The 22,179-nt window shown below is 36.3% G+C and overlaps 1 protein-coding gene across 3 annotated transcripts in view; it reads right to left on the reverse strand.

Moving 5' to 3' along the window:
• Positions 1-22,179, reverse strand: part of THADA (THADA armadillo repeat containing) — a 325,009-nt gene that overhangs the window by 287,442 nt on the left and 15,388 nt on the right. For all 3 annotated transcript variants that reach the window (XM_076000708.1, XM_076000709.1, XM_020288594.2), the window contains 8 exons: positions 18,690-18,784; positions 17,226-17,446; positions 15,385-16,076; positions 13,544-13,695; positions 12,092-12,247; positions 11,276-11,398; positions 6,969-7,092; positions 1,423-1,574 (listed from right to left, as the gene is read on the reverse strand). In XM_076000708.1, coding sequence (XP_075856823.1) covers positions 1,423-1,574; positions 6,969-7,092; positions 11,276-11,398; positions 12,092-12,247; positions 13,544-13,695; positions 15,385-16,076; positions 17,226-17,446; positions 18,690-18,784 — 1,715 coding nt within the window. The remainder of the gene's footprint in view (positions 1-1,422; positions 1,575-6,968; positions 7,093-11,275; positions 11,399-12,091; positions 12,248-13,543; positions 13,696-15,384; positions 16,077-17,225; positions 17,447-18,689; positions 18,785-22,179) is intronic.

The following is a 22,179-nucleotide window of genomic DNA, read 5'->3' on the forward strand; positions in this document are numbered from 1 at the left end:
CAGTATGAACATTAATCTCCTTTAAACTTAAATATAGGTTAGTTTTTTATTATATTAATTAATGATTACTATGAATCAGTTCAGAGATTAAGGCCTTGAAAATAATTTCAACCAGCAAATTCAACATTGATAAATCTTTTTTTAAGGTGCCTTTCTTCAGCAAAAGTATTTTGTCCTGTAGAAATTTTTTGATGAATACAGACATACTATCTTCATTATTTCTATACAGACCTAAATAAATAATGCTAATGTAAACATTATCATATAAAGAGCATCCATGTACTCTCAAAATATTTGCTAGGAATGAAGCATAGCTATGTATATATGATACAAGGCTACGTGCGATGAATGGTAAGTGAGGGGAGGGTAGATAAAGGAAGAGAAAGCCTCTTCTGTAAAAACTCTATATGGCACATAAGTTAGCAGCCTGAGCACCAAAGAACCTTCTGCTCACCAGGGCACCTGAAAGACTACAGGCATAGGCAGATGCCAGAGAGCAACTCCCAATCTGGATCCAAGTCAGAAAAGGTGCTCAGAGATCTTACAAAACTATCTACAAGCCATAGAAATAGACACTGCTCTCTGGTATGTGCTCCTATAGAATCCCACTGTATCTACAAGCTGTCATGTAGCCTAACTGCCAGAGCTCAACCATGGCTCAGCTACAGCAGGTGCCCTTGGCTTTTGTAGAGGTCCAACAGAAAGCCAAGCTTCAGAGCCAGTACTCTGATGGTGACCCAACGGCCCCAGAAGCCTCAAGGGCCGAGCTGAGACCTGGGCTTAGAGGTCCCCTACAGACCCATCCCCACACTATGCCTTCACTCCCAAGCCCACCTTTGGTTCCTACCCCAAGCTGGGAAGCACACAATGTGTCAAGAAGAAAGCGGGGGCTGGGGATGGGGTACAGCACCAAGGGACTGTTAACCTCAAGTTCTCTGAGTTTCAGTCTCAGTTTAGCTATTGCTAGTTGGAAAACCAGAAATATGTTCTGCACCTCATGTACACTCAGCTTCCCAGTCTACAAAGCAGGGAGATTATCTCAAAAAACACAAGTTACTGTAAGTGATGGGCTTTGATAGAATATTACATGCCCAAGGGAACTAGGGTGACCACAATTAACTGAAATCTACCAATAATCTTGTAAGTAGCAAAACCTACAGCCTCCTACTCCTCCCTTTTTAACAATGCAATTAAAAAAAAAAGAAAAGCTCACTAAACCGGTTTCAGCCTTGTTTTCTTTTATTTTCTCCTTTCCTGCCAACCCCAAACAGTAGAGAGGTATTAATGATAACTGAAATAGTCCAAAGACATAAGGCAAACACAAAGATCCTGGATAATCCTCAGATTGCTTTATCTATTATTAAAATAGGAAGTTTTTATGCACACATTATATTTAAATTTACATAGGAAAAATCCAAATACCTGAAATTGTACAGCAGTTTTTGACAACTTCATCAGAAGATCAAATGCTAAAATTTTCACTTCTTCAAAAGTGCTAGTAAAACATTCCATTAGTGTTTGGAAACGGCCAACATCAATATCATGACTCAGCTGATACACTGTATAAACACTACCTAGAAAAATAAATAAAATAAAAGATTTAAATTTAAAAAGGAAGAGTATATCAGATATCAACCTTCTGAAGTTATTTGACTAAATTTACAGAAAATTAGTTTCAAAAAAAAATCACACTTCATACTTTAACCACAACAGTATAAAAGAATAACTTTTCCATTAATTTATTTCTTTTTTTTTTTATTTTTTTTTTAAAAAGCCTGATTTTTCTCTACATTAATTTATTTCTTAAAATGATAAAATAAGTAGTATACACCAAACAAAAATTTTTAATTTTAAAAACCATTCTATTCTCTTTCAAAATATATAAAAGATTCCTAAGTTATTTTTAAAAATAAACAAATCTCAACACAATATTCCGGGGGGGGGGGATAAACAAAAATAAATTTAGGGACACATCTTTTTAAAATTTTTCATAAAATTTCTTGATCTAGAATCCAAAGTTCTACCATATCTTAGAATGACTGACACAGAATTATCATCATGATGACATATCCTAATAGACTGACTGGGTGTCAAAGATAAAGAAGGTTATTCAGGGAAAAGGCTCAAGTCATCTAAAAAATGAAAAAAAATTGACTGACTTCACTCTTACCCATATCAGTATGTAGGGCTAGAAGACAATGGAGGAATGCTTACAAATCCTCAGGGAAAGAAGGTGTGAAGAAGTCTGTATACCAAACTTCTATTCAAGTGTAAGAGCAATGAAAACATTTTTGAATATGTAAGAAATTAAGAACTACTTATATCTCCAAAAACTCTTCTCAGAAAAAGAGGAATTTCTGCCAACCAGGAAATGAACAGAAAAATTATCACAAAAGAAGGATGGCAGGAGGACATGGTAGCTCACACCTATAATCCTAGCACTTTGGAAGGCTGAGGTAGGAGGATTTTTGAGGCCAGGAGTTTGAGACTAGCCAGGGCAACACAGAGAGACACTGCCTCTACAAAAAATAGAAAAATTAGCTGGGCGTGGTGGCACACTCGTAAAGTCCCAGCAACTTGGGAGGCTGAGGCAGGAGGATGGCTTGAGCCTAGGAATTTGAGGTTGCAGTTAGTTATGACAATACCATTGCACTCTAGCCCAGCAAACAGGGCAAGAGCCCTATCTCAATTAAAAAAAAAAAAAAGAACGATGCCTCTTAACTCTTGGATTAAAACTAAACTGTGGGAATATTGGTTTCATAACAGAATGTAAAAAACATTTAATATTTAAAAAATGAACCCGAGAAGAACTGAAAATATTCCTATGCTTACTTAATTTGAAGAATGATGTTCAATATAAATTAGAATATGAGTTTCTCTTTTCATCTTAACTTACTAGTTAGCACAACCCTGTGAAATTCCTGAAGCAAGCAACTGGAGTTTTTGTTACTTCCTTCACACCTCTGCTCAAATCTGCTGCTTCTTTTCTAATTTTAAAGTTTTTAATTTTTTTCTTGCATAATAGCTGTGACTAGAACATTCAGTAAAATGGTGAATAGCAATGGTGACAGTGGACATCCAGGCCTTTTTCCTGATCTTAGGGGAAAAAGCTTTCAGTCTTTCACCATTGAGTATGGTGTTAGCTGTGGGTTTGTCAAAATGTCCTTCATCATGTTTAGGAAATTCCTTCTTATTCCTAGTTTGCTGTTTTTGTTTTGGTTTTTTTTTTAATCATAAAAGGGTGTTGAATTTTGTCAAATGCTTTTCCTGCAACAATTGAGATGATCAGGAGGTTTTTTTCCTTTTATTTTCATGTGGTATATTATATTATTATTCTTATGTTGACCCACCCTTGCATTCCTGGGATAAATTCCACTTAGTCATGGTGTATAGTATTTTTAATATGCTGTTGGATTTGGTTTGCTAGTATATTGTTGAGGATTTTTGCTTTTATATTCATAAGGGAAACTGGTCTATAGTTTTGTTTTTTTTTCTTAGTGATGACCTTATAGAATGAGTTAGGAGGTGTTCCCTCCTCTCCAATTTTTGAAAATAGTTTGAGAAAGATTGGTGTTAATTCTTTTTTAAAATTTTGGTAGAATTCATGAGTGAAGACATTTGCTATGAACTTTTCTTTGCCGGGAGGTTTTTGATTACTGATTCAATCTCTTGACCTATTATAGAATCTGTTCAGATTTTCTATTTCTTCTTGAGTCAGTAATTTTCACGTTTCTAGCAACTTGGCCATTTCACGTAGTTATCTAATCTGTTGGCATACAATTGTTCAATAAATTGTCTTATAATCATTTTTATTTCTGCAAGGTTAATAGCAATGTCCCTACTTTCATTTCTTATTTTAGTTATTTACATCTTCTTTCTTTTTTCTTAATCAGTCTAGCAAACTTTGTCAATTTTGTTGATCTTTTTAAAAAACCAACTTCTGGTTTTGTTGATTCTCTCTATTGTTTTTCTACTCTCTATTTCATTTATCTCTGTTCTAATCTTATTATCTCCCTCCTTTTGCTAGCTTTGGGTTGTTTGCTCTTCTCTTCTAATTGCTTATAAAGTTAGGTCATTGGTTTGAGATCTTTTATTGTAGGCATTTACAGCTATAAATTCCCCTAAGAGCACTGCTTTCACTGCATTGCGTAAGTTTTGCTATGTTGTATTTTTGCTTTCATTTACCTCAAAGTATTTTCTAACTTCTTCATGATTTCTACTTTGACCCATTGGTTGTTTAAGAACTTTGTTCAAATCTGAAGCATTTTCTGACACCACTGTATAAAACATTTAACACTCCCCCATCCTCCCAGGCCCTCTATATCTCCCCCTTATCTTCTTGAAATATTTTTTCATAGAACTTATCTACAACTGAAATTCTGTGTATTACTTGTTAATTATTATGTTTCCCTTTGGTAAAACGTAAGCTCCAAAAGAGGGGATACTTTGTTTGGGACACTGCATAACCGTGGCTGTTTGACATTCAATAAGCACTAAATTAATAGTGGTTGAACAAACTCTTTTAATCTAATTGTAAAATCTAATTTTTCACCACGAATATTGTGACATTTGATTCCACTATAGAAAGATACATAAGACATACTCTTCTGAGTCTAGGATATACTTGAGGAAAGGCAAAAATCATTTGATTAAACCCAAATTACAGACTTTCTGTAAAATATAAAATTCCCACGTTAAAGTTCTTGAGATGAATAATGAATTTACATGCTCCATCTGGTATTGCATGCATGGTCATAGCTCATAGCTCTTTAGCCTCCTTTAAAGGTAAAGGAGTATAGTAGGGCTTGCTCCATTTGCATTACTTCTCAGGTGTTTAGTTAACATAATTACTATGGCATCAGTCACTGCACAATTATATGTGACTCATTCATTAGGAAGATGACTGAGGTTTTTCATTTTTAAAGTACACTATTTAATATTAAATTGTTCTCTTGACTAAAAAGTTCTAGGTATAATTCATCCCAGTGTTATTTCCCACACACTTAGGTGCAGCTCTAAGTACCTTAAATGTGCAGAAAACTTGGTTAAGTAATCCATTACTCTTAGGTAAAAACTTATTTTCTAAGTTAAGCTGAAGCACTATGAAGTTAAACTGAAATTTCCTTAACTGATGGATACCCTGTGTTCATTTTCTATGAATTCCGTAACAAATTATCACAGATTTGATGGCTTAAAACCACAGAAATCTATTCTCTCTCAGTTCTGGAAGCCAGAAGTCCAAAATCAAGGTGTCAGTAGGGCCAAGCTAACCTGGGTGGCTCTAAAGGAGAATCCATTCCTTGCCTCTTCCAGCTTCTGGAGGCTGCTAGCATTTCGAGGCTGGTAGCTCTATCACTCTAATCTCTACTCCACTGTCATGCTGCCTCCTTTCCTTTTGCATGTCAAATCTCTCTCTACAACTCTTTTATAAGGATACCTGTGATGGCATTTATGGCCCATCAAGATAATCCAGAATCATCCCGTCTCAAGATCCTTAGTTAAATCATATCTGCCAAGACCCTTTTTCCATTCACAGGTTCTAAGGATTTGATGTGGATGTTTTGGAGGCCAGTTTTTGGCCTACCACACCCAACTAAATAAAGTGATCAAATTTATCACCATGAATAATGGGATAAGCCAACATCATGTACCCTCTGACATGATGCCCTGAGAACACCAATTATGCAATACTCCTGCAAAAATGCAAAATCTGAATCAAATCATCAAGAAACAATGAGATAAACCCCTACTGAGACACATTCTTCCAAAATGTTAATGCCATGAAATAAAAAACTTTCCAGATTGAAAAAAACTAAAGAGAGGCATAATAATGAAAGGCAATGTGGAATCTAGGCTTGCTTCCCATCTCATGGGAAATTTTTTTTTTTCTGTAAAATAAAAGGCCATTTGTTGGGACAACTGGCAAAATTTAAATATGGATTGTATATTATATAAAAGCATTGTATCAACATTAAATTTCCTAAATTTGAGTATTGTGTTATGGTTACAAAATTAATAAAAGACAGATAAAGCAAATATGGCAAAATATTAATAACTGATGAATCCAGGGAGACGGTACATAACTATTCATTGACCTATTCTTGAAATGATGCTGTTCATTTGAATATTTTCAAAATATAAACTTGAAAAACTGATTTTCCTCAAATGAAGCAAGCCTGTATTAACATCAACATACTGTCCCCCCCTCCTGCCAAAAACTTTTATCTTGCCCAATAATGTAAAATAAGAAAGAATCCAATAATAATGTAAAGCTCCCTGGTCCTTTGGCCATTCCCTATGAAAGAGCAGCTGAGCAGGCTATTTTCCTATTTGACCACAGTCATGGAAGACTACACACAAGCAAGAAATCCCACATTAAAACACACATATACTCATGTATAGAGATAAAAAAAAGAATCATTTCTTGTCAAAAAGGAAAAAAAAAAAACAATTCAAAGAGGGAAGTTAAAGTTCATCCTCTTGAGTAACCCACAGAAGGAAAAACAAATGGTATCATTAAATGAAAATATGAAGCTTATGAAACAAACAGCATATAAGGGAAACCACATTTTAACCACAAAGACTCACTGAGGGATATTAAACATAAGAGAAACTATTATTATTTCAATTTTTAAAACTTAAAAAACAGATTGGGCACTATCTTACAACAGCAACAATTAGGGAGGTAAGAGTAGAAACTCTTTCCATAGTAGGCAAAATCCATGAAAATCGTAGTTTGGGGTTGCCAAATAATGGTCAATGAAAAGGGAGACAGTTTCTTTGCCTTCTGTCCTTTACTGGCAAATTTAATTATATACAAATAAGAATTATATGCTAAGAATAAAACCTCCCATAAGAATCTAAACAAAAGACAACAAAACTGAAACTTTAAATACACCAAAATGTAAAAAAAAGTATGTGTCTTGAAGGAAAAGAAATAATTTCCTCAAATATTATTAAAAACTTACCTTCTAAGACCGGAAAAACTTCAGCTATGGAGACTAAAATAGTTAACGCTGAAAATCTTGTTGAGTAGGAAGATCCCGGAAACAATACTTCAAAAAGACTATTGCAAATGGATGTCATAAAATTCTGAAAAAAAAAATTACACTAAGTATAATTGAGTCACAGTAGGTTATCTTCAAAGTATCACCTTAAAGAGGAGGTTGGGTGTTTTTGTTTATTCTTTATAAAGATTTTTAAAAACAATACTCACTCACTTTGGTGATAATTCAGCCTGGCGCCCTTAATCATAAGCTATATCATGATTTTGATGAACCCTATCTCTGTAGAGTCAACAAGAAATATAATTCCTACTGAAGCCCAGACAGTTATGTATACTTTTAAAGTTTTAAAACATCAGAGAAATATCTAATATAGACTACTTGGTAAGACTGGCTATCATGACATAATTCATACAAAGATCCAACTATTCCATTGTCTTCTATTTGCCCCTTTTCCATTTTTTACCTGCCCCTTTGAATCTCCTATTCTACCATGCTGTTTAAACAAATGATAAAAAATGAAAACTCTTAATAAAATGCAATTTTTTATTAATCCATTCTTGAATTGATGGGCACTTGGGCTGTTTCCACAGCCTTGCGATTATGAATTGTGCTGCTATGAACATTCGAGTGCAGATGTCTTTTTTGTAGAGTGGTATATGTATACCATGGAGTACTATTCAGCTCTAAGAAACAATGGTGATATAGCACATCTTATATTTTCCTGGTTAGAGCTGGAACCCATATTACTAAGTGAAGTATCCCAAGAATGGAAAAACAAGCACCAGATATATTCTCCAGCAAACTGGTATTAACTGAGTAGCACCTAAGTGGACACATAGGTACTACAGTAATAGAGTATTGGGGAGGGAGGGAGGGGGGGCAGGTATATACATACATAACGAGTGATAGGTGCACCATCTGAGGGATGGTCATGCTGGAGACTCAGACTTGTGGGGGGAGTGGGGGAAGGACATTTACTGAAACATTAAAATCTGTACCCCTATAATATGCCGAAATAAAAAAAAATTATAGTGATTAAAAAAAAAATGCAATTTTTTAAAAAACCAAAGTGGGAAATACTTTGTCCAGGATAAAGTCATCTTCCTCTAACTAAAAACAGGAAGGTAATTTCTATGTAAAACAAAGAAGAGAAAAATTGTAAGGAAAAGCTGTAATTCTCAAGCATCCTGTTATTGCTCCGCTCTAGTCCCAAATGACTACACAAGATCCCTACATTCATTTCTCAGATGAAGGATATGCAACCTTTGGTTGATTTATCCTTAGGCCTCCACAAGCCCTGAGAGTTTTGTTGGTTTATTAATTCTGTTGGGTTTCAAAGAAATAAGACAATTACTGAAAAATGTCCTAGTTAAGCTAGTTTTAAGTAAATAAGACATTAAAACATATGACCCCATCCTTTAAGAATGATCTTATCCTAACTGTATTGTCATTTATATGCTTAGATATATTAATAGTTCCTTCTTCCCACAATCAGACTGTAACCATAATGGAGGCAGGGACCAAATTCATGTTTGGATTCCTAGTGCTAAGCACAATATCCCACACATATAGTAGGTACTCAGTATATATTCCAGTCACTTTTAATGGCTCCCAGTGAGGCTCCCAATTACCTTGGCCTTGCATTGACAACTCTATTATCCATTCTGAACTTGATTCTCTAGACTCATTTCCCATTACTCAACTCCATTCCCTGAAGTATCATATATCATTCACACCAGTGAATTCATCAATTCCCCAAGTTCTCCCTGTACTTTCTTACTCCCAAGCCTTGACTTAAGCTAGCACTAAGGAAAAAACTAGTGAGATTTTGAATTCAGAATGGATCTGGATTTGAGTTCTGGCTCTACCATTTACTAGCTGAGGGACCTTGGGTGTGTTATTGAATTTTACAAAGCTTCAGTTTTCTCATTTGTTAAGCAGGGATAATAATGTTTATCTCCGTCTTTTTATTAAAATTAAATGAGAATATGAACATAAAGCATCTTATAAATTTAAAAGTATTCTAGTCATTTAGGTGCAAAATAATCTCCACTAGACTAGAAGACATCTTTTTCAACTAATGGCCTCCTCTCTCCCAGCCCTTAGAATGCTGATTGGCACTGAGCCTAACACACACTATGCATGGTACCCACTGTTATGATGATGATGATAATAAAATGCCAGGATCACAACCTCTAAAAGCCATAGGTGACTGACTACCAGCCACGAGAAAATATCACAACCACAAGACCAACTCAGATTAAGACTCTAAGAATTAATTTTTAAAATATACATATTGATAAGCACAAACCAAGAAACCGTGCATACATGAAATTTCAGAATCTCAATCCACAAAGTAGACTTTTTGTTTTGAAGTAGCTAATTGAGTTTTCACAAATGTCCTTTTACCTCTTGAATAAAGAAGCAAACAAGATGTGTTTTAAATCTAGCAATGATCTAAGAGAGGCTAAAAAATAATTGTCCCACACACACAGTAGGGGCCCAATATATATTCTAGTCACTTTTAATGACTCCCAGCAATGCTTTTTAGAGTGACTTATAGTTTACAAAGAGCTTTCTCATTTAATCCTCAAAACCAACCTTTTAAGAAAGGTTACTAGGCCGGGAGTAGTGGCTCACGCCTGTAATCCTAGCACTCTGGGAGGCCGAGGCGGGCGGATTGCTAGAGGTCAGGAGTTTGAAACCAGGCTGAGCGAGACCCTGTCTCTACTAAAAATAGAAAGAAATTAATTGACCAATTAAAAATATATATACAAAAAATTAGCTGGGCATGGTGGCACATGCCTGTATTCCCAGCTACTCGGGAGGCTGAGGCAGAAGGATCACTTGAGCCCAGGAGATTGAGGTTGCTGTGATGCCACGGCATTCACTCTAGCCTGGGCAACAGAGTAAGACTCTGTCTTAAAAAAAAAAAAAGGCCGGGCGCTGTGGCTCACGCCTGTAATCCTAGCTCTTGGGAGGCCGAGGCGGGCGGATTGCTCAAGGTCAGGAGTTCAAAACCAGCCTGAGCAAGAGCGAGACCCCGTCTCTACTATAAATAGAAAGAAATTAATTGGCCAACTGATATATATATATAAAAAAATAAGCCGGGCATGGTGGCGCATGCCTGTAGTCCCAGCTACTCGGGAGGCTGAGGCAGGAGGATCGCTTGAGCCCAGGAGTTTGAGGTTGCTGTGAGCTAGGCTGACGCCACGGCACTCACTCTAGCCTGGACAACAAAGTGAGACTCTGTCTCAAAAAAAAAAAAAAAAAAGAAAGAAAGAAAGGTTACTAATCTCACTTATAGTTGAGGAGACACGTTAGCCAAATAGTAAGTGGCAGAATCAGAACTAAACCTATGCGCTTAAAGTTCAGGTTGTGATTTTACAATCTTCATTGTTGGGATTTTTAAAAGATGAAGCTGATTTCAGCCTTTGTATAGGAATATTCTTTGTTAGATGGTTTTTTACCTTTCAAATATTAATAAGAATTGAAAACTAAGGGCATCCGTAATAATGTTCAGAGCAGATAGTGAGCATGTCACATTTCGAATGTACCATTAATCTATCATACTTGTTTCTAAATAAATAGATGAGCTCTGGCTTCTATCTGGGCTTTAGGAGGAAAAAAGGGTCTGCTTTTCAAAGGCTAGTTTTGGGGGAAGTAACCAGTAAAAAGCTCAATTTGTTCTGCTAAAAAGAAACTGAAAGAATGTCAGGCTGAGGCCTGGTCCAGAGTAGAACCATTATACCTGGGGTTCCATCCATCCCATTAACACAGTGCTCTGAAACCCAACCCTACTCTTCAAGCTTACTCCAAAGTGAAATAGACGGGTGCCTCCCTCCACAGCTGGACCATGGGCCAAGAGTCACTAACATCAAGCCACTTTAAGTCATGTCAGTCTAAAGAGAAAGTAGTCACGACTACAGCAGAGTCTTCTGCCCTAGGGATGGGTGAAAGAGCTCAGGTCTGACAATTACCTTTTTGTTAAAGTACTAAATTCATCTGGCACACATAAACTACAAGTTGTTGAGGTTTGCCCATGAATATCATTCTTTAACAGTCCTCAAGTGCAGCACTCATTCCATAACTCAGGCTACCTCGAGTGGAATACCACAGCACCAGAAGGAATATATAACACCCAGCTTGAAGTAAAAAAGCACAGAAACACAATTCACCAAGAGACTTCCATTTTTTCCCCTTCAATGCTTATTCATAATTGTTTTAAGTTTTTCAAAAATCTGTATGGCTAGAAATATATCACCTACCTTATATTGCTGTAAAGAAACAGAAGGGTACTGTTTGGTTAACTCATTCTTTGGTTCATGTTTGGATTTGCTTTGCTCCAATTTATAAAGTACCTGAGAACTTTCCTGTATCCTACAAAACAACTTTTGAGACAAAGAAAAACAAAGCATATGTCAGCCACACGTTAAATTTAAATGTCAGTCTGAAAGGCAAAATTCTTTAGAATAAAATTACAGGCAAGGAGAATACAGGTTTTTAAACTCTTAATATTTATAGAGTTTCTTTTTGATAGAAAATTAACATTTATAGTTTTAAAACCAAAGACAAAGTATTATTGCAAACCAGAATACAGTCATTAAACCACAGATCTCCTATTTCCCCTAAGTCGGCACGAAACTAAAGATGATATACTCATTTCTATACCAATTCTTCACTCCATAAATGTGTTGTATGATTAATTCAAGATGAATTATTAAATAATGACCATTTTATAAGCTACTTAAACTATAAAAATGCAAGGACATCCTTCCTCCTGTTACCAAAGTTTTCTTAAAACCACCTTAAATCTGAAGAATTCTAGCTCTAGGTTTTTTTTCTTCCAAAAAAGAACTCAAGGTTGATTTACTACACCAAAATGCAAAGACTTTTCACTTTGGATTTAATCCCAAAGGTAAGCTTTATGGAATGAAAGAACAGGTCACAGAAGGGCCAAGGAAAGATGTGATAGCACAATTCCATGACCATTCCCACACCTCCATAAAATCTGGGCTTTTTAAAAAAACTACTTCCAGAGTAAAGTTCACCATTTCCCTATACTTTCTGATGGGAAAGTCTACCTTCTTAAGAAGAGAACAAATCTGCTGCCGTACTCCTGGAGACTGGCTGTTAAGGTTGTATGTGATGAAAAACTGAATCCACTGCATTTCTTCTGTGGTAACGATTTCTGTGCTTCGATTACTTTCACAAAGCAAACCTAATGTATCTAACCGTACCTAAAATAAATCAAGTAATAAAATGTTAATTTTGCAATGAAAAAGCAAAGCCTAAACCACTTGAAATGTTTAAGTATTTATATAGGCTACCATAAGAAAAGAAAGTAAACTTCAGTTCACCCATATATACCTCAGAAAGGTTTCCTAATCCCAAAGATGCTGTAGTTATTTCCTATAAAATTATTTTATTAAATGCATAAATTGAGAATTTATAAAATTCAACAATCTTAATGATTGCTATTCCATGGTAATGCTCAACTTCATTCCTTTCTCTTTTTTCTCAGTGCCCACTTCATCTTATCACCTCACTCTTAAATTACTGCCATGCACTTCTAACTGGTTTCCCGGTTTCTTTTTCTTTTTGCTCCCACTCTGGAAACTCATCTGTTTCTACTAATGTCATTTCCTTGCCGAAGAGAGGGTGGCTCTGGTTCAATTGAATGAAATTAACTGGTTACAAGAAACCAATGAAGTCTTCAGACTAGCACAAGAACCTTCCATCAAATGGACAGAACATTCCACTCCTGATAAGCAATGTCCTTAATCATCCTCCAGACCTTGTTCATTTGTGCCCTTCCATTTCGTGTGCTGTTTCAATTCTTCCCCTCCTCTAATCACATTTATCACTTTCCTAATCAACCACCATCTACTCTGATCAGCCTCTCCTGAACCTCCCAAACAACTCCTATTACGTAAGGGCACACAAACACACTTGTATCTGTACTTTCAGTTCTAAGAGTGCCCAGCTGTTTTAGACAAGTTTTCTTATCTCTCTACTAAACTGAGTACAAAGCCTGAGTACAAAGGTCTAGACTTTTCACTTTTTTTTTTTTGAGTCAGAGTCTCACTCTGTTGCCCGGACTAGAGTGCCGTGGCGTCAGCCTAGCTCACAGCAACCTCATGCCCCTGGGCTCAAGCAATCTTCCTGCCTCAGCCTCCTGAGTAGCTGGGACTACAGGCATATGCCACCATGCCTGGCTAATTTTACATATATATTTTTAGTTGGTCAATTAATTTCTTTCTATTTTTAGTAGAGACGGGGGTCTCACTCTTGCTCAGGCTGGTTTCAAACTCCTGACCTTGAGTGATCCTCCCTCCTCGGCCTCCCAGAGTGCTAGGATTACAGGCGTGAGCCACCACGCCCAGCCTAGACTTTTCACTTTTTATTCATCCTTTTATGGACTCTTTAAAACAATGCTGGGCACAACACAGGGGCCTCTATATCGAACTGCTAAATGAATGAACTAATCAGGGATCTGTTGCATGTACAAATTCCCGGTTATTTCGTTTACTTACTTGGCAGTGCTGATGAATTAAGCCTTGCTTTATTCTTGCACTAGAGACAAGGTTCTCCCAGGTATCAGTTGCAGACTGAAGATGTCCATGAGCTCTAGCTATTCGCAGACATGCCATCAAAGCTCCCAGGGCCCCCCTGCTATTACAATACCCTAAGGATGGAAAAGATTGCTCTTGTCCAGAAAGCACAATAACAAAGAAAACTAGTATTGTGCTATGCAATGACTACTATAATTTTTTAGTTATTTTCAATTTTCAGTTAATTTTCAATTAACATTATATTTCAAGAAATAAAAATCACATTTTAAAATAAATTCTAAAACAAATTAAAGTTCTTATTCTAAAATAATCATTATTTAAAATGATTTGTCTTTGTGTCAATAATTTCAAGCAAGTATAATTCTCTTATTTTTACTTTTTCCTTGACACTCAGAAAATGAATCAGGAAATAAATCAAGAAAAAAATCAAGTGGATAAATATTAAAAACAATACAAGAAATGACTTCCAGCCAAAAACAGGAAAAACATTTCAGTAACTGAAAATTATTATTTCTCTTAAAATACACATTGAACCTCATTGCATATTTTGGATTAGTTACTATTTCTCACTAGTAAAGAAGATAAAAGGAGGATCACAAAAAAACTGATGGTTTTAGCGGGTAGGACATAGGCCATTACTAAGGGAACAAGGAGGTCTGGTTCACAGGGCACCTTGATATAAAAATAAAGACAATCTTACTTCAGAGCAGATTCATGAATCCTGAATTTTAGATGGCTTCTCAAAAAGGTAAGAACAATTACTGTTAAAAGTTACAAATAATGGCCTATTTCTGTGTATAGGAATCAAATTTTCCTGCTACGGCACTGAAATACTGACAGTTTTTAACTATCTTGGTTGAAAATATTTCTTAAATTGTACTGTAGGAAACCATATTCTTGCTTTGTTAAACAGAATGGAACAACTTTAAGACTTACATGGTAAGTCAGAATCATTTTACACATTACTGAATTATGCTTGAATGCAATGATTTCTTCAAGGTTACTGAGTTTCAATGGGATGTTTACTCCTATTCAAAATGACTACAGACAGCTGGTTCTTGAGGTCATGTCTCTAAATTTTGTCTCTTTCCCAGAGAAAAAACTAGTTACAATTTACCTGTCTTTAATCTGGCATAACACAATTTTTAATTACTGTTTCAATCACTTGATTAAGCAAACTATATAAAACACACACACTTTTACTCCAGTAAGACAACAAAGTAACAAATTTAGAACTTGGAAAAATGAATTAAAACCCTATAGTAAAAGAAACTTTATCACTGTAACTGGAATCACTCCTTAACATTTAGAAATGACTTCAGCCAAAAACTCCATTCAGCTACATACAGGAACATTCATTCCAAACTGAAATATCTATTATTATTATCTTCCTTTACTATTTATAGTAGTAGTAGCTGGGCACAGTGGCTCATGCCTGTAATCCTGGTACTTTGGGAAGCCCAGGCAGGAAGATCACTTGAAGCCAGGAGTTCAAGACCAGCCTGTCTCTATAAAATAAAAATAGAAAAAATTAGCCAGGTGTGGTAGCATGAGCCTGTATGCTGAGACAGGAGGATTGCTTGAGCCCAGGAGTTTGTGGTTGCAGTGAGCTGTGATGACGCCACTGCACTCTAGCCTGGGCAAGAAAGCGAGACCCTGTCTCAATTTAAAAAAAAAAAAAAAGAAGAAGAAGAAGAAGAAATTATAATATTTAAATTTGAATATGGTGAATATCTACCTAGGTACCTACATTTAAGCATTACAACTAGAAATTACTAAAAGAAAAAAATCATTTTTCTTACCAGTTTTAGCATCAATAGAAGTCTGAAGAATCTTTACCATGTACCTTAAGCTTTCAGGGCTGTAATTCAATAATTTTGGCAAGTAATAATCAATGACATAAGATTTCTGATCCAGGTTTCCTTCACACAGTATAAGAAGAAGAGGACAAACCCAAGTCTCATGCCACTGGTCAATCCAAATACCGCCAACAGTCCGAGATTTCAAATGACTTTTATGATTTTTAAACATGGTTTCCAAGAGGTCACTTGCATAAGGTACCAATGACTGGTCCCCCATCACCTCTAAGATTTGAGATGGAATAGTTTTATCTACTGCCAAAATACGTTCAATTCCTATGCACTCTACCAAACAACTAAGGCATGCGTACTTTCCTTTAATATGCCACTCCAACTGCAGAAGACTCTCAGTCAATTCCAAAAAGAAAGGATCAGTGACCAACTCTGCCCTTTCCATAGTGAGCTGGTGCATTTGTAGAAGATTTTTGAATATGATTTTGGTTTGGTGTCTCAGAGCATCCAGTGGATGTTCCCAGTGGGTATAGACATATTCCAAAAGTCTCCCAACTATGCTTGAATTCCCATTCAGATTGTCCTTTAGGCTTGGGGAACTTGATTTAAGGACATGTATGGCTGAATTAGTCCAAGATGCCAAGATTCTAGACAGAAACAATTCCAGCGTTGACTCCTTAATCCTGAAGAAAAGTGAGCCATGAGCCAATTATAAACTGTCTAATAAAAGAAATTTCATTTCATAATTATTTAAACTTTAGAAATATGAAGTACAAAGAATAAAACAAAATTCAATCATTATTACAAGAACAAAAATTACAAACAAGGCCAAAACAGACTTAAAATTTGTATATGAATCGTTTTGCCTATAAAAAAATAATCCAAAAGGACCACAAGGAAACTTTTGGGGGTGATGAATATGTTCATTATCTTGATTTGAAACCATCAGGTTTCACAGGTGTTTTAAAACATACAGAGGGCCCAGGGTTAGGGAAGGTTAGGGAGAACAGGGTTTTTTTGTGCGGTAATAAAAATATTCTCAAGTTGATTACGCGGATGGTTACACAATTCTGTGAACAAATAAAAAAAGCTGAACTTTAAATATGTGAATTATATAGTATGTAAATTATAGCTCTAATATGTAAAATTTATTTTAGAACATTGTACTCTTCCTCCTTTATCCATATGCTCATTGCTATCAAGCTGTATTTAGGGTTTGACATTTTAGGCTCATGATCACTTTCAGTCATTATGGCAAAAACACAAAAAAAACACAAAATACAGCTTGTTAAATCAGAAAACCTTATTACAGTTGCTGGCTCAGGTTCTTATCAGCAATATGCTCTTAAGTATTTACTTTTCTAAGCTTTGCTTTACCCATTCAACAAAAAATATTTCTTATCCTATCTACCAGACGTGTGAGGATCACATTATATTACCTATATTGAAGTTCTTCATAAATTCTAAAGCACTATGCACAAAGAAATTTATATAGTTTTTTAAAATGCTAGCATAGAGAATGAATGTTAAAAATTAATTTTAGAAATTACAGGCTAAACTGTAGCAATAATTCCTATCTCTCTCTCTCTCTCTCTCTCTCTCTCTTTCTCCCTTATCATCCCATCTTCTCTATCACATCCACTTCATTTTCTACACATATATCACTTTTTAATTTTAGGTGGCTCTGTGGCACAGTGGATTGCTCACTGGACGTCTAATTTAGGATGTATCCTCACCACTTTACATTGAATTACTAAGTGTGCTGGCTCAGATGCACCTATTAAATGTCTTACAAGTGAAACAAAATATAAGATAGCAACATCAAAACTCACTCTGAATTCAAGATGAACAAAACATGTACAGTATCCAAGAGCAGGGCCTCCCCACTCAGACCCAGGCTCCCATCCTGCCAGTCCAACATGGCAAGAGTTCCCTGACACAGGAATAAGAGAGCTGACCCAGAGATGTCAGCACAACAAAGGCTTCTGCAGCTGCTTAAAAACCACTCAGGAACGCTGGTGCAGTCCACTGAACGAAGAAGCAAACTGCTCACCTGGAAAAATATAACAGAGCTAATACATATACAAAGCTTTTAAAATTTTTCAGAGACATTTCAAAATACAACTCCAAACAGCTCTTTCCCCCTGAAACATCCTAGGAAAAATAACTAAACCTAATGACAAAACAGCCACAAATATCAAAATTATTATGTTAATATTATAAGGAAAAAATTAAATCTAAATACATGAATCATTCTGTTGGTTTACATTGGTAGTGCACAACACATCGCCACCTACAGGTGGACGAGTTTAACTAACGCTTTTTCAAGATTTAAGAAACATTTTCAATTTTATCCAATGATAATTATTATTTTGTGTGATCTCATAAAATAGTGCACATATATTTTACATAAGGTCTAGATAATACAAGGGGGAAAAAACCCGAATAGTCACAAATACAGGTATTGTGGCCTAAATTATCAAATTATACTTTCCATATGGATTAATTCACTGAACAACTGACTCTAGCATGCTATGCTTCCTGTCTAAAGTACATGATTTGGGCTATTCTTTTTTTTTTTTTTTTTTTTTTTTTTGAGACAGAGTCTTGCTTTGTTGCCTAGGCTAGAGTGAGTGCTGTGGCATCAGCCTAGCTCACAGCAACCTTAAACTCCTGGGCTCAAGCAATCCTTCTGCCTCAGCCTCCCAAGTAGCTGGGACTACAGGCACGTGCCACCATGCCCGGCTAATTTTTTCTATATATATTAGTTGGCCAATTAATTTCTTTCTATTTATGGTAGAGACGGGGTCTCACTCTTGCTCAGGCTGGTTTTGAACTCCTGACCTAGAGCAATCCACCCGCCTCGGCCTCCCAGAGTGCTAGGATTACAGGCGTGAGCCACCGCGCCTGGCCAGCTATTCTTAATAAATAACATATTTATCAGACAATTATTACTGTGTATATATCTATATATGAATCTCTGTATAATTTTAATATTACAAATAATCTTTTTAAGATTCTAATGAGAGATGGAACTGAACAAACAGCACTAGAAAAAACTAGAAGGTTCCACCAAAAATGTTGATAGTGATTATCTTTGTGAGATGGACTTACAGGTGACTGGTTTTTTTTTTTAAGCTTTATCAGAATGTTTTTAATTATCTCTTATTATAAGAGATAAGGGTTATTGGAGAGATACAGAGTATACAAAAAATATATAACTCATTTTCTAAAATATTTTCAAAACATATGTCTAACTCGATAAAATACAATTCTAAAAAAGGAGACGCACTTACCAAATCAGGAATCTTTTCAGATGGGTGAAACATAGTCTTAATAAAAAGAATAATAGCTAATCCAGATGTACTATGAATAGTCTGTAATAGATCATCTATTTGGCAAAAAAGCAGAAAGTTTGTATTAAATGATGAATATTCCGGTACAGTAGAAAAAGCAGACGCTCAGTGGTCAGGCAGTCCTTAGTACAATTTCTAGCTGTCATGACCACTTCCTAGGTGAGCAGGTCTTAGACAAGTTAGTTAACATTCCAGGAACTCCACTTTTTCTTCTGCAAAATGGGATAACTCCTATCTGACACAGCTGTATAAGGTTGAAATGAATTATGAACATAAAGCCCAGCACCTAGAAACTCAATAAACGTGATTCTTTTCTCTCTCCTCTAACATCTACTCACTCTTCCTCTCCATTTAGTTTCCCAGCACATCTAGCAGCAGCACCACCTGTCTCTTCCCCATTCCAATGCCTCCATATCCCCAACCCCATGTATTATATACTTTTTGGTAAAGAGATTTCACAGCTGAGTAAAGAACCTACATCAATGCTAATTACAAACTTTGCTATCGCTGGCACTGCACCCGAAGCATCCAATTTCAACTCAATATCTGCTTTTCATTTTATCTCTATTGGCCTCTGATAATAGGGTAAATTATTCAACCAGCAGTAAGAAGTATGACAGATACTATAAACTATCTACTAAATATCCATTCTGCCCTTCATCCCTGATAACAAAACTGTGATATTGTGGCAGCCACATGCCCAGCCAAAGGCAGGATACTTGCTTCTTCAATCTTCTTTGCTATTAAAGGTAGCCATAAGAGAAGGTTCAGGCCAATGGGATATAAGCAGAAATCCTTTGGATATCTTTTTTATCCTGATTGAAGGTAAAGATACAACTGGCCTTCCCTCTTCCTGCCCTTAAACAAGGATATGATGTCTGGAGCTATAGTAAGTCGTCCGGCAAACATGAGGCAATAAACACATGAGTGGAAAGCCAACATGCTGAAGATGGCAGACCAGAAAGACAGAAAATGTTTTGGTCCTATACTGCCTATAACAGTTCTGGATCACCTGCTTCTGAACTTATTATTATGTGGGAAAGGAGGGGAAGCACATTTGCTTAAAACCCTGACATTTGGTTTTCTGTTACACCTAGCTAAACACTTTACTGATAATAAAGCTTTAAAAAAATCCTGGGCCGGGCGCGGTGGCTCATGTCTGTAATCCTAGCACTCTGGGAGGCCGAGGTGGGAGGAGTGCTTGAGCTCAGGAGTTCGAGGCCAGCCTGAGCAAGAGCGAGATCCCATCTCTACTATAAATAGAAAGAAATTAACCAAAACAACTAAAAATAGAAAAAATTAGCTGGGCACAGTGGCGTGTGCCTATAGTCCCAGCTACTCGGGAGGCTGAGGCAGGAGGATCACTTGAGTCCAGGAGTTGGAGGTTGCTATGAGCTAGACTGACGCCACGACACTCTAGCCCAGGCAAAAGAGTGAGACTCTGTCTCAAAAAAAAAAAAAATCCTGGAAAAGAACAGCATTGATTAGGTGCCATTACCTTTTCAGAAAAGAAGCTGCCTCATATCAAAATTATGTATTCTCTGCATTTCACCATTTAGTCTTTTTTTTAGATTAACAAAATCTTCTTTTAAAAGGCAAATAACCTCTGAAAAGTTGTCTGTAAATTACATCTTAATAAAAGTAACTTTAACTATTTTCCTTTCCTTTTAATACCTGAGATCCCAGGCAAAAAGAAAAATGGAAATACTAATTGGACAACATATAGTTATGACTGTCACTAGTCACAAGGGTTAAAAACATGTGAACAATGAGATGCTATTTTTTCCCTAGCAAATCAGCCTGGCAAAACCAGAGTCAGTTACTGTTTTTTACAAATAAGAGCTCTCTGAACAGATCCCATTAATATTTTTTAATTAAGTTAAATTCATACATATATTACCATATGGAATGGAGATGAAAGGAGAAAGGATGATTTTAACTGTTTATGTAGATTATGTGTTAGGTATCACTTTTTTGTTAATCTTCTTATTGCAATATAAAAACACAGATATAACCGGGCATGGTGGCCCACGCCTGTAATCCTAGCACTCTGGGAGGCCAAGGCAGGCGGATTGCTTGAGGTCAGGAGTTCAAAACCACCCTGAGTGAGACCTCGTCTCTACTAAAAATAGAAAGAAATTAATTGACCAACTAAAAATATATAGAGAAAAAATTAGCTGGGCATGGTGGCGCATGCCTGTAGTCCCAGCTACTTGGGAGGCTGAGGCAGTAGGATCACTTGAGCCCAGGAGATTGAGGTTGCTGTGAGCTAGGCTGACACCACAGCACTCACTCTAGCCTGGGCAACAAAGTGAGATTCTGTCTAAAAATAAATAAATAAATAAATATAAATAAATAAATAAAAACACAGATATAAAAAACAATGCAAACGCCTGTAATCCTAGCTCTTGGGAGGCCGAGGCGGGCGGATTGCTCAAGGTCAGGAGTTCAAAACCAGCCTGAGCAAGAGCGAGACCCCGTCTCTACCATAAATAGAAAGAAATTAATTGGCCAACTGATATATATATAAAAAAAAAATTAGCCGGGCATGGTGGCGCATGCCTGTAGTCCCAGCTACCCGGGAGGCTGAGGCAGAAGGATCACTCGAGCCCAGGAGTTTGAGGTTGCTGTGAGCTAGGCTGACGCCACGGCACTCACTCTAGCCTGGGCAACAAAGCGAGACTCTGTCTCAAAAAAAAAAAAAAAAAAAAAAAACAATGCAAAACAAATGTATAGCTTAATTTAAACTATGAGAAGACAATCATTCTTGTACCCACTATCTAAGATAAGAATAAAACTCAGCCACGCAACCCTGAGGGCTCATCCAATTGCCTCATCTCAATGAAAATCCCCACTTTCTCACTGAGCAAGCACTACCCTGACTTTCATAGTAATGACTTCCTTATATTTCTTTAACAGTTTTATCAATCAAATGTTCATCCTTAGACACTATAATTGCCTTGATCATTTTTTAACATGTAATGGCTTTTAAGTATCTTTTAATCTATAAGTACCCCCTCATCCCTTTCTTTTCATTACAATTTCTCTGTTGAAGAACTCTGGACATTTGACGTGTAGAGTTTCCTAGATACGGATGTCATGTGTGCTTATTCCTGATGCAGTATTCCTCTGTCCTCCATAATTTCTGCAAATTAGCAGCTAACCTAGAAACAAGATTAGTCTCAAGTTTGATTTCTTTGGAAAGACTATAGGTAGTAACAGCAAGACTCTAAGAGGTACATGTTGTCTGGTTTTCTGTTTCTGTAATGTTAGCAATTGTTGATGTTTAGTGACTCTATCAATTCATTGCGAGTTACAAAACATTGATATTCTATCATCTCATTTTAATTTATTAGTTGAAATACTTTTATAGAGAGACATTTCCTCTCATTTACTATTTGGTTTCCTAGTGGTACAGTTCATATGGATA

Source organism: Microcebus murinus, chromosome 3 (assembly GCF_040939455.1).
Source record: "Microcebus murinus isolate Inina chromosome 3, M.murinus_Inina_mat1.0, whole genome shotgun sequence".
Classification (NCBI taxonomy): Eukaryota; Metazoa; Chordata; class Mammalia; order Primates; family Cheirogaleidae; genus Microcebus; species Microcebus murinus.